Raw genomic sequence first — 13,342 nt, 5'->3', positions numbered from 1 at the left:
ATATTATTATTGTTATTTCACTTAATGCTTTTTTTTCCAAAAGATGTCTGTAGCTCACTTGCAAATACCATATCTTTCTGTGCTTAAGGCAATATATTTTCCTTAGAAATAATCAGCTAAAATTGTGGGTTGTTTTATACACGGATATCAGAGTGGGGACTAGCGACTGGTGGCAGTAGCCAGGAGATTATCTGTGGTGATTGTGCGTGTGATAGGTTGCTGTGGCAAGGCATGCTGATGATTGACTGTGGCTTTGACAATTGGGTGGGCTATTAACAGTAGCGTCGAGGCGTGCGTGCAATCGGCTGTGGTTGTGTTGAGTGTGCTGTTGGGTTTTTTTCGGCGAGTGTGCAGACGATTGTTTGCCGCATTGATGCATGCGATTTGCATTTGCGGGCAGGCTGTAGAACGATTGGCGGCTGTGCCCGCTTCCCAAAAAAGCTCAACAACTTTGGACAATCTCCCCCCATTTTTGTTGTTGTTGCGGCCCCCCAAAATTGGGGTCGTCTAATACATGGGGGCGTGTTATACATGGAAAAACACGGTATATACCATGTTAGTGTTTAGATTTTGTTGTAATTTTGAGTAGGGAAACCTGACTCACTCCAAATGTTACTGGACTACAACTCCCATCCTTCCGGACCATTGGCCATGCAGGCTGGGCATAGTGGGAGGTTTAGCCCAACAGCATATGGAGGGCCACGTGTTTCCAGGGTATAGAGGCACCTCTTTACCGTGGCCTTTGACACTTGAGGGGTACGTTTTTAGGAGACACTCTGGGGAGAGTTCCAAGGGCCAGATACAAAGGTCTGATTCTGCTGTAAACCCTGCCATAGGGTACTGAATTTAAAGGACCGTTGGCATTCAGGCTTGGAGTACGCCTCTGCCTAAGGCACTGGGGCCAGTGGTCTGAGAGCTGCTATTGGGAATGTCACACTCTAAACCTCTGGACAACCTATATTTGCATCACTGAGAAATAACCCTCTGTGGATGATTTTGTTCCAGAGCTTGGACCTCATACATATTCTGATAACCCAGTTAACAGTTTCCATCTTCCTGATAGACTGGGAGAAGCCAAAGGAGAGAGGAACGGCAAAAACATCTATGGGTAAAAGTTTGCCTTCGTTTTCTGATAGGTTGTGTATAGGGCGGTAAGAAGGCAGTGATTTGAAGGCAGCAACTGAATGTTTGAAATTCCAAAGTAGACAAAAGAAAGCACCCAACCATGGAAGCAGAACATAGCTAATCGTGGCTAGTAGCCATTGATAGCCTTTTCCTCCATACTGTACATTTGTCTAATCCATTTTTAATAGCCACCCACGTTTGTGGCCATCAGTGCCTCCTGTGGGAGTGGATTCCACAGTTAAACTATACGCTGTGTGAAGAAGTACCGGTACTTTATTTTGTCTGTTCTGAATCCTCCAACATTCAACTTCATTGTCATGTTAGGAGTGAGGGTACAAAACTTGTCTCTGCCCACTTTCTCCATTCCATCTCTGTGCAGGGCATGTATAGACAAAGTGGTGCTCTCCAGACATGGTTGTACAGTCAACTCACATCTTGCATATGTTTAACTTGTATGGTTTTGGCTTTATGCACTTGGTGGCCAGCCAGCTGAAATCACACAAATTAAACATACAGGGGGCGGAGAGCTTAAAAGCCTTTTTGTGCAGGGTTTTACTGGTGTGGAAAGAGCTCTTAAGCTGCCTGCCTTGTTCACTGGGCTCTTGGAGATCTCGCGGGAAGTCGGGCGCCTTGAGAGATCTCTCAATAGCCTCCTAGAGCCATGTAAGCAAGGCAGAGCGCTTAAGAGAGCTCTGCCTCATTTGACGGGTAAGACTTGTTTGCAGTACTGGCTCTAGAAAGGTTGAGGATGTTTGTGTAGGGGTGGTTCCATTTGGAGAGCACCTCATTGGCTACCCATGATCTAGGGCTAGCCAAGGAAGATAGCTACTACGGCAGCATGCCAATCAGTGCTCCATCTACAAATCTCTGATTAGCTAGGAAGAATCATCCGATGGCTTTCCCTCCCAGTCTCCTGTGACTGCTTCTAGTTCCAGGGTCGTGCTCAGCCATTTTAGTTTAAAACACAGCCAGAAGCAAACCCCATCTTATGTTGCATCCCTTCACATGCCCTTTCATTCTGCCACCTACCATTGTATTCAGGCAAAAAGGGGTGGCCATGGGGCTTCCTAGCATTTTGTGGGATGGAGCATGGAACGTTTGACACTGTGTGCTTGCTACCAGAGGATGTTCTTGAAGATCTAAAGCTTTGACTCCCCGGAAAATGAGGGCAATGTTACCTACAGCACATTCGCACAGCTGTTCTGTGATACTTGCTTGTTTAATTAGTGTTGGCAAATCACTTTGAGGCCCTCGGTTCTTCTGGGAAATCAGCAGGAGCCTGTTCCAGGAAGCAAGCTTGCTTCAGATTGTAACGATTTCATATCAGGAGAGGTAAATTAACATAAGCAAGGGCTCAAGGAAACCCAGGGGCGTTGAGCTTTGCACTTTGCCAAAAATCCGATAAGCTCGTGTGGAGTCTTCAAATAAAGCCAATTGTTTCAGCTTCATTGTATGTGTGTTTTAACCTCCCTCCCCTGCTTCAGGATATCAGAAGGCTACTTCCTCTGTGAGCGCCTGGAGAACTTTTCTGATAGCTAATGAATGGAACGAGATCCAAACCCACAGAAAAGTGAACCCTTCACTCCAGTTGTTTGCCGTCTTGCTGCTACTGGAGGTGAGAGAGAGATTAAGGAAAGAAAGTATCTGCTGTGCAGTCTCTGTGCTCTGCAACTGATAACTTTCCTCTTTCTCAAGGTCACTGATATAATATACTTAGGACCACAGCGGGCACAACCTTCTGCACAGATCATCAGGGGTGCAAAAACTTCTGCCAAACTTGGAAGACAGTCAGATTTTCTAAGGGCCAGCTCAGAGGCAGGAGGAGAGGAAGTGCCCATTTGGACTGGTAGGGTAGAAGGCAGGGAGATGAGCAGTAAGTGGAGCCAGAGCCAGGACAGGCAGAGGTAACATGCTAAATTCCACAAGGGCAACACTGAGACTAATGGAAGAGGAAGCTAGCAGGCAGGACATGGAGGTTGCCATCATCTTCTTCTTTCTTCTTTGGTGATCACGTGTCGCCGAGTAAGATTGTCTTCCATAAACATGGTTTTAACAGTGAGTCCGTAAGTGACTGTGGAGGCCAATTCTGGACCCACGTGTCCTTCCACAGTGGGGACATTGGTTCCCGGGCGGGAGTTGATCACAGTGTGGATTTGCCAAGCGTGCCTTCCTCTTAGCACGTTTCTGCCTTGCGTTCTGAGTTCGAGTATCTTCAAAGTCCATGACACCTTTGGTGAAGGCTGTTCTCCAACTGGAGCGCTCGCAGGCCAGTGTTTCCCAGTTGTTGGTGTTTATACTACATATTTTTAGATTTGCCTTGAGACAGTCTTTAAATCTCTTTTGTTGACCACCAACATTACACTTTCCATTTTTAAGTTTGGAATAGAGTAGTTGCTTTGGAAGACGATAATTAGGCATCTGCACAACATGACCAGTCCAACAAAGTTGATGTTGAAGAATCATTGCGTCAACACTGGTGATCTTTGCTTCATCCAGTACACTGATAATAGTTTGCCTGTCTTCCCAAGTGATGTGTAAGATTTTTCGGAGACACCGTTGATGGAATCTTTCAAGAAGTTGGAGATGGCATTTGTAAGTGGTCCATGTTTCACAGGCATATAGTAAGGTTGGTAGTACAATAGCTTTGTAAACAAGCATTTTGGTTTCCCTGCGAATATCCCAGTCCTCAAACACTCTGCACTTCAATCGAGAGAAAGACGCGCTCGCAGAGCTCAGGTGATGCTGGATTTCGGCATCAGTGTTGGCCCTTGTGGAAAGATAACTGCCTAGGTAGGAGAAGTGATCGACATTTTCCAACATTACACCACATAGGGCAATCATGACTAATAATCCTTGGTAGGCCCTTCTGCCTACATTAATTTGTCTGATCCCCTTTTTAAAGATGTTTAAGCTATTGGCCAACACCACATCACCCTTTGCCAACCAGTTTTTACTGAAGTGTTTGACACAGTAAAAGACAATTTAAAATAATTACTGTACTTCTAGTTTTTATAAGACCTTGCAGTGTTTTTAATATGACAGTGCAGTTTAGAAATATTTAAAGAAAGGAAAATAAAATAAGCCCTGGGTCTAACCCATGACCTTACAGTGTCTTCATGTAATTTATAAATTGGGCATTTCTAAAGCTTCTTAATTCTCCAGATTAGTGTGGTTGACTCAGCAGCTCTCTCAACTCTTATGACTATGTAGTCAATCCAGTTTTATGGGGGGTGGGGGAGCCATACCCCAGGGCCTACCCAGTGAGGTTGAGAAGAGACTTAGGCCCAAATCCTACTATGTTCTGTTGAAGTGGGGACCAAACAGGCTTCTTTCAATTTCTAGGTGGTGGGGCTTAAGAACCTCACATCAAGAGACCTGAATGTGAATCTGCACCTGGGACCAAATGCCTATCATGCTCCTTGGAGCCCAATTCTTCGGTTTGGGATTGCTGCTTCTGTTTGGCTGGCAGTGGGGATTGTACAGGTGATCTTTCTCTCTTGAGTTTGGTTTAATTAAAGCTGCGTACACACTATAGCTTTAAAACATACCGTATTTGAAGCACATCTCCTTTCTTTAGTGCTAGTGTGAAAAATGTAACAAATGCAAAATCAAGAGCAATAGCTAACCATTTTTGAAAGGTGCTTAGGTAGGCAACATGACAACAGAAGTGAGCAATGTTATTGTGTGCATGTTGTGGGACACTCTCAAAGACCTCATTTGCTATATTAAGAAATAAGGCCAAGGTTGCCAACCTTTCGGACTAGTGGATACATTTTGGATTTTGAAAGAGTGCTGCTGGCTTGGGGTGTCAGTCACAAAATGGCTGCCATGGAGAGGTTGTGGCAAAACACAAAATGGTTGCCATGGGGAGCATGGCATAACACAAGAATGAGAGAGGCAGCTTAACAGAGCACTTTAATTGTGCAAATCTACGGTAAGTTCCAGTATGCGCTTGAACCCCTCCTGTAAAATGGGGCACCTTTTGAGTATTGCTGCTGCTGAGGAACCTACTGTGTGCTCTTGCCTACTGGTACCATAATCACAGCTTTTTTTTAACAGGTGCTGTTTTCTGTTGGGTTATATGAACGGTTTGTTGAGGACAAGATTCACCAGTTTGTTGATCTTTGTTCCCTGAGCAATGTGAGTCAAATTATATTTATTTAACAGAATTTCTATACGGTACCGCTTAATCATTCAAACTGCTAAGCAGTTTATGTTCATGTGCTTATTGACTATATTCCTTCACCAAATGGTCCCAGTGTGGATTACAAAAATATCACAAATTTAAATAATACACCATTAAAATAATAAAAATTTATTATTTTATTATTTGAATGATATGAGAGCCCATGTGGCATAGTGGTTAGAAGAGGACCTGGGAGACCAGGGTTCAAATCCTCACTTGGCCATGAAGCTCACTGGGTGACCTTGGGCTAGTCACCATCTCTCAACCTAACCTACCTCACAGGGTTGTTGTGAGGATAAAATGTCAGGGGAAGAGAACCATACAAACGTAATAAATAAATAATATGAAAATTACAATCAAAAAGACAAATCAATAACAAAACAGTGCAGAGCAGCAATTGGCTGAGCTGCATAGAGATAAAAGTTTAGCCATGTGCCATTAGCCAAAGTCACCACAGCACCAGTTTGTTCGCTATCCTGCTCCAAGATGGGCAAGCAGGGTATTATCAGAACAAATTATGTATATAGGCCTTCTAGTGACTCATAACTGATTAGTTTATTCAGTGTATTTACAATCTGCTGTTCAATTTGAATAAAATTTCCAAAGCTGCTGTTGTAGTAGTAATAATAGGAAAACAAATTTTAAAATTTTAAAATTCTGAAAACAACAACATTAAAGCACTGGGGCAAAGTAAAAACCAACACCAGGTAAAATCAGCAGATGAAATGCATTCAGTATGAAAGCCATCTGATCACTGGTAAATTAAAACCATACTAAAATGACTGAGTGGTCATTTTTAAAAGTCTTCATCAGGCATTTAGTGAATGTGCCAGGTGAGTCTGCTTGGGGAGAGGACATTCCTTAGCTAGGACACCCACCCCCAAAAGGCCCGGATACATTGGGTGTGGTTGAATTGCTCTGGAGTAGAGACTTAATTGTGTCATTGTTAATCTGTAAACAAGCTTTGATTACAATCATGTTCAAACATGTTCTGAAACTGTATTTGCCCATTTGATAAATGGTTGTGTGTTTCATTTACCTCTCCTAGGTGTCAGTGTTCATTTTGACACACAGATGTTATGGTTTCTACATCCATGGGAGAAGTGTCCATGGACAGGCAGATGTGGGCATGGACACCATGCTCACCTATATCAGGAAGGAGGAGGTAATAATGTCTACTGGTCCATCCACCTGTCCTTTCTCTTTCTGACAATTACTTTGTCAGGGACCCCTGACCATTAAGTCCAGTCGCGGACGACTCTGGGGTTGTGGCGCTCATCTCGCTTTACTGGCCAAGGAAGCTGCCGTTTGTCCGCAGACAGCTTCCAGATCATGTGACCAGCATGACAAAGCCACTCCTGGTGAACCAGAGCAGCACATGGAAACACCATTTACCTTCCCACTGTAGCGGTACCTATTTATCTACTTGCACTTTGACATGCTTTCGAACTGCTGCCGGTAGGTTAGCAGGAGCAGGGACTGAGCAACGGGAGCTCACCCTGTTGCGGGGATTCAAACCACCATCCTTCTGATCGGCGAGCCCTAGGCTCTGTGGTTTAGACCAACACAGCCACCTGCGTCCCTGTACTTTGTTATAAAATGCTAGATGAGTTGTTTTTCAAATCTGCTTTAGGCCTAGTCCTTAAGATGTTTGTATGAACATCTTGGCAGAGGGTCAACACATCCCCTGCCCAGTCAATTCTGCCTAATGTCTACAGAAACAAATCTGACATAAATGAAGCCCTGTTGATGTGAACAACTAGGGGGTAAATAGCTGTGAAATGTGCAGGGGGCAGGGATCAACTTCACTGTGCTTTAATAAGATGGTAATGTGAACACACCCTTAGTCAAAGGAATGTGAACCCCAATATGGTTTGAGCCTTGGCTGGCACGTCTCTCCCTCCCTCTCCAGAAGAGATTTCTGATGTCAGATCTCTGATATTTATTCTTTGTACTATCCAATTATTATTCTTTCCACCCCTTCCATTGGTTCTCTCCACAGGAGAACCTCTGTGCTCTGAGAGGCCTGGAGGCCTACTCTGATGTGCAAACATTTGAGGTGCTTCTTACTGACAGGACTCGAGCATTCTATGACAGAATAACTCTATCTTTCATGGAGGTACAGTACCTAATCCTTTTTTCTCAGTAATTGTTAGACGGAGATATTGGTCAGCTGTGTAAAATATTACTTAGAAATGATGATGCCTTTGAGGGTGGAACTATCAGACCCAGGGGCCACATGCAGACTCTGGGACTCTTTGTCTGGCCTTTGGATTTCCCCCACAGTCTTCAGGGTGCCACAGAACTTTGTTGTTTTCACTTCTTGATCAAAAGCTAACCTTAGTTGAGCTTTCTTTTATTGAGCTCCTTCAAGGAACAGCAGCCTGCTAGGCTACAGGCAACCCTCCCGCTTTCCCCTCCACCTTTTAATTGAAAACTCTGTCTGTGCATGGAAGCCAGCGCTCCAGAACAGCAGGTGAAAATTGAGCCAAGATCCCTGCTGCCAAAGCCAAGATCTGAGCGAAAACAAATAGATGTATTTTTTAAAATCCTCTTCAATTGGGAATGCCAAGTAACTGGCACAAACTTTAAAAGTCTCTGCACTTTTTCTGTGACAGGTTCCCAGAGGAGCCCACATCCGACCTGACCTTCACAAACAGAGATTGAATGGCTACTTTGCCTTGAACCGCTTTCTGGTCTCCTTTTTTGAACATGTGAGTCTTTGGCTACCTCTGTCTACTATTAAACTTTCTTGTACTGGGAATTTGTATCCATGGTTTGTTCTACACAGAGTGTTTTGCTTTATATGCAAATAATGGGGGCCGGCATCAAGGACCAACATAGTCAGGCATCTACCAAGGGACCACTGGCAAGAACCTCTTGGAGCTGCTCTTCCACCATTGCAATCGGCTTGCTCACTCACCTTTTATTCTGGCCCAGACAATGGTGAGGGTGGAGCAGAAGATGTCACTGCTTGCTTACTCATTGGCGCTCTTTCTTCCAAGCAAGCCAATGATAACTCAGATGAGGAAGAAACAAAATAAAAAAATTCCTTCCAGCAGCACCTTAGAGACCAACTAAGTTTGTCATTGGTATGAGCTTTCGTATGCATGCACACTTCTTCAGATGAGGAAGGTAGAGCTGGACCACTGCCTGGGTGGTCTATCAGGTCTTCTTAAATAGGAGGGTAGCCTGGCCAAACCAGGGCTGTTAAGAGAGCCATTGGGGGTCATTAACAAGACAATGGAACATCTTGCACCAGGTGTGATCAGAGACTGAAGATTTGGATGGTTGCCAGGGTAAATGCTTGTTGGGAATTCAGTTCCACCTTAAGGTTCAGACGTGTAGCTGTTGTATGTCACATGTCTGTGCACTTCCGTTGTATATTGCTTTTGTTTTCGCTCTGCTGTGCTGATGAAGAAGGAGAGGACATGTTTTTCTCTCTCCCGAGATATCTTCTATACATATAAAATGCAAGTGTCCCTGCGTCCAAGTTGTCCCGTGTGTCCCTGGGCTACTGCGCATGTGGCCCAGGAACACAGGGATTGGACCAGAGACTTAGAACACACACACACACGCCCTCCCCCCCTGTCTCCTCCAACTGCCATTCCCAGCCAGACAGCGCGTCGGGGAAGCGAGTGTGGAGGCCAGTGGAGGTGAATGGGGGGGGGGAGGAAGGGCGCCTTTGAGGAGCCCGGTCCGGCTCCCGCAGCCGCCGCCGCGTCCCCAGAGCCCGATGCCGCCATCTTTGTCCGCCGCCACCTCCTCCTCACAACGCTCCCTGGCCCGTGAGAGGAGCGGCGGGGCCGCAGACTTCCCTCCCTCTCTGCGCTCGCATGGGACGGAGCTTCGGAGACCTTCTCCGAAGCCCCGTCTCATGCAGGAGGTGCGAGGCGAGGCGGGGGGGGGGGAAGAAGTGCTCCTCCCCCCCCCCGCCGCCTCGGCACGCAGCACCGGCATGGGATGGAGTTTCAGAGAAGGTCTCCGAAGCCCCGTCTCATGCGGGAGGTGCGCGGCGAGGCGGGGGGGGGGGGAGAAGTGCTCTGAAGCTCCGTCCCATGCCCCATGCTCTCTGTGGTCGCTCAAGCTATGTGGATTCTGCAACAGTGTACCTAGGCCCTCAGAGTCTAGGTTGATGTCTCCTGGCTGCACCGGAGGGTTGAGACACCCGGCCGGTCTTCTGTTCTCCAAAGGGGCACAGACCCTGTGTGGGTGCCTGTGATCCCATGCGCTCTGGCCACTGCTTGGCAGAGAGAGGGGGCAGGCACCGGGCTTTCGTAACATAATACCTGTATAGGAAAGCATTTTGATGGTGATGTCATGTGGATGCAGTCCACAGCTTCTTTACCTGAGCAGCAACACTTGAGTCCACAGTAAACTGCCATGTGGAAGTACCCTTAGTTAATGCCCCCCCCCCCCGTTTTTGTGCATTTAGTATCATCTTGCAGGCCCAGCTGTGCTGGAAATGAATTATAAGTGAGTCATCCTGTACTGACATGTTTTGTCTCCTCACTCTTTTGTCTCTTCACTCTCTCCACCCTTTAGAGGTACAAAGATATGGACTACATGGTGAAGGACAAATTTTTCCTGGAGCGGATCATGGACATGGAATTCCAGGAACCAGGGGACATTTCCACTCTCTATAATGGTATTCCAAACACTTACCAGTGGGAATTGGTTTTGCACTGGGTATTGCCTTTTATTAGCTCACAACCACACCATACTGTACATTTAGAGAATTATTGTGGTACTTTAACAATATATTTAATTGTTTATTTCATTTATATCTCACTGATTTCTCCAAGGAGTTCAAGTTAGTATAGTTGGTTCTCCCTGTCCTCATTTAATTCCCAGAACAACCCTGCGAGGAAGGTTAGGGTGAGAGACAGTGAGTGCCCAAAGTCATCCATTGAAATTCATGTCTAAGTGGGGATTTCAGCCTGGTCTTCTGGTCCTACGGTACCAGTTCTTAACAATCCTGGGAGATGTTGAACTCCATAATGAGATGAATGAGCCCAAATGCAAGGAATGGATATGTGCCATTTACTGTACCATTGATGGTTGAAGTATGTCACTAACCATTATACCAGTCTGTGATACGTGCCCACATTTAGGATACTGCTCCTTGATATTTGTTGATGTTCACACACTCTTAAATTATTTTCCTGTGGTATGGAGACTAACAGATGGACAACAAAAGTGGACCCTGCAAGACCTTATGGTTATAAAGAGGCTTAGATCACATGCACACCATACATTTAAGGCACACTTACGTCACTTTAACCATCATGGATAATCCTGGGAACTGTAGTTTGTTCAGGGTGTTTAAAATTGTAGCTCTCTGAGGTCAGCACCCTTAGCAAATAACAGTTCCCAGGATTCTCCATGACTGTTAAAGTGGCATAAAAGTGCTTTAAATGATGGCTGGTGTCTGTTAAGACCAGTAGTAGGTGGAGCCAGAGCAAAAGACAGGCAGAGCCACCCCCTGGCTGACTGTAAGTAAGGGTTATAGGGTTGCCATATTTCAAAAAGTGAAAATCCATACACACAATGTCAAAATCCACCAAAATCTACATGGCCGAAACCCAGCTATATTGGGGAAATTCTGGACATATGGCAACCCTAGTGGGTCAGTGACCCATTTGCCCAAATGGTCCAGTCTCCACTGTATGTTTCAAATGTGTGGTCTGGATGTGGCAATACAGACCTTATTTTAGGGTGCATTTTTCCCCAGAAATGGAGTAATTGCTGTGAGAGTAAAAAGGGTGGAAATCTGAAAAAGATATTATTTTCCTCTTCCTCTAGATGACCGTGCGTTATTTAGCAGAACACTTTTCTACAGTCACGAACTGGTGCTGCTGCTCTTTGAAATCCTTGTCTTCTCTGCTGTGGATTTGGCAGCACAGGATTTTGTATTGTCAACAATTGTGACCTTTGTTGTGCAAAAGGTAAATGGCTTTGTGACACCAGGTGCATGACATATCTCTAAAGAGTAGGGATTGGGGTGGGGATTTAGGTCAGTTCACATTTTCATATTCTCACTTCGCAAAACAATACACAAACTGAAATGCTGCTATGCTTTGAAATTCACAGTTCTCCCAATTTAGTGATGGACTTCTCCAATCAATGCATAAAAGAATACATATATTGGGAGAAATACCCACTAAAATGGTGACAGATTTTCATGAGGCCTTAAAAAGAAAAAAATGCCAATTGATGCAGAACTAAAGTTTGGAGAAAGTGAGAGAATACGAAATTTACAGCTTTGTCCTTAGAGGATGGGATGTTAATTTTACTCTCTTAAAAATATGCTTGGAATGGAGAAAGCAGTTGAAGGTTCTGCCCCTTTATTTATTGTGAGAGTGGGTGAAAACTGAGGGTTATGGAATGGAATTGTCAGGCAGTAGACGCAAGAGAAAACCAAGGACATGTTTAATGTGATGGGTGTGTTGCCTCCCATTTTAAGCAAAAATCCACAGACACACCATAAGCCACCTGAATGTGCTCCATGTGCCACAGTTTGGGTACCTTCACAATAGACATGTGTCTTTATTGCATCACTTTGACTTTCAGTTTGTGAAGATGCTTCGCAACACACTTGGAAGGAGGAACCTGGCTGAGAAAACCTTGGTGGAGAAGCAATTCCTAATCTAGAACTGAACAACAAGCTGTGATTCTTGAATCTACATACCCTGGCTGTGGGGTTGCAGCTCCTAATTGAAGATGTAGTGAAACATTTAGGACACCTTATCTGTTTAGCCCCAGAGCTGTGGCGTGCACATCTTTCATATGAATTACAGAACTCTGCCCAGGAAATCTGTTCTTGCTGTCAAAGTTCAGTGCAAAGCATGTGAAGCAGCATGTGAAGCATGTGAAGCATGTGAAGCCTTTGAGCATTGGCCATGCATCTTTCCCAAAGTAGCCATGAAGGGACAGCAAATCTTCACATACCTATTTTAAGTTGCATGGCTTCCCAGCACACAAGGGCCTTAGCACTTCATGGCTTGAAATTGTCAGCACTAGTGGGTGTGAATTGGTAAAAAAAGCAAAGCAAAACAAAACACCAATACTGCGCTCCTGCGTGTTCCAACAGAACAAAAACAATCACAGACCATGGGCTCTGCAGTCAGTTGCTGAACAGAATGTAGTGGTTGAACTGCAGCAGAGTGGCTTAAACATGACTCATGGGCTGCATATAAGTTTTTTGTGGCTCAACACACCCAACATTGATTATTTTAAAACAATTTTTTTAAAAAATGACTGCTCCCATGGATCCCTTGCTCTGATTATATGAGGCTAACAGTTGTTGTTTTTCTCTTATTCGCCCTGCAATGTTTTTGCAGTGTTTTCCTTCTTCATCTTATTAGTAGCATTAGAAGTATATTGACTTTTACACTTTAGTCATACATTCTGGCATGCAGCCCCTGAAGGATTGACTATGTGTCGATGTAGCCCTTGGCATGAAAAAGTTTAGCCACAACTGGAAGAGGTACTGTTCTATTGTGTGAGAGAGCCACTTCTAAGCACATATGTCTGGCAAGTCTAAAGGCCGCCTCCTACCAGCCAATCACAGGTGCCCAGTTTTACACAACACCATTCTCTTCTGTGTCTAAAGGGCAGTGTCTAAAATGGTGTCCCAGACAAGGAATATCTTCAGCTTTCCCCCCTCCAATTAATTCAGTGTTTTAATACATTGAGTTGTCCCGGCTGCAACAAAACATCTCTCTCCCACATCAGTCTCTACAGCCAAAGCAGACTGTGTAACCTTCCAATGGTTTGACTTCACCCTCAAAGGCACACTCCTCCATTGTATCCTGAGATAGATGGATGCCAACAACACATTGAGTTTTTAAAATCACGTTTGTAGTGCATTTCACGATTTATGAGCTGATTTGTGCACATGGATCTGATCACAGTCCCTTACAAACACTCTGGCACACGTACCATTTGTTTACTGGGCATTGATGTTGTACATTTTCTTAAAAATTAAAAAGATTATGATGTAATGCTGGCATCAGCTTTACAAGTGAA

At 44.8% G+C, this 13,342-nt stretch overlaps 1 protein-coding gene across 2 annotated transcripts in view; it reads left to right on the top strand.

The window, feature by feature from the left end:
* Window positions 1–13,342, top strand: part of LOC118087972 (meckelin-like) — a 26,886-nt gene extending 13,544 nt beyond the window's left edge. For both annotated transcript variants that reach the window (XM_060276049.2, XM_035121081.3), the window contains 10 exons: window positions 1,006–1,108; window positions 2,610–2,740; window positions 4,468–4,608; window positions 5,185–5,265; window positions 6,360–6,476; window positions 7,314–7,430; window positions 7,930–8,025; window positions 9,857–9,959; window positions 11,117–11,259; window positions 11,885–13,342. In XM_060276049.2, coding sequence (XP_060132032.2) covers window positions 1,006–1,108; window positions 2,610–2,740; window positions 4,468–4,608; window positions 5,185–5,265; window positions 6,360–6,476; window positions 7,314–7,430; window positions 7,930–8,025; window positions 9,857–9,959; window positions 11,117–11,259; window positions 11,885–11,965 — 1,113 coding nt within the window. In that variant the 3' untranslated portion in view covers window positions 11,966–13,342. The remainder of the gene's footprint in view (window positions 1–1,005; window positions 1,109–2,609; window positions 2,741–4,467; window positions 4,609–5,184; window positions 5,266–6,359; window positions 6,477–7,313; window positions 7,431–7,929; window positions 8,026–9,856; window positions 9,960–11,116; window positions 11,260–11,884) is intronic.

The sequence above is a fragment of the Zootoca vivipara genome, chromosome 6, assembly GCF_965207765.1.
Source record: "Zootoca vivipara chromosome 6, rZooViv2.hap1.1, whole genome shotgun sequence".
NCBI classification, from domain to species: Eukaryota; Metazoa; Chordata; class Lepidosauria; order Squamata; family Lacertidae; genus Zootoca; species Zootoca vivipara.
The sequence above is the reverse complement of the archived record's forward strand: the minus strand, read 5'-3'. Positions and strand labels throughout refer to the sequence as shown.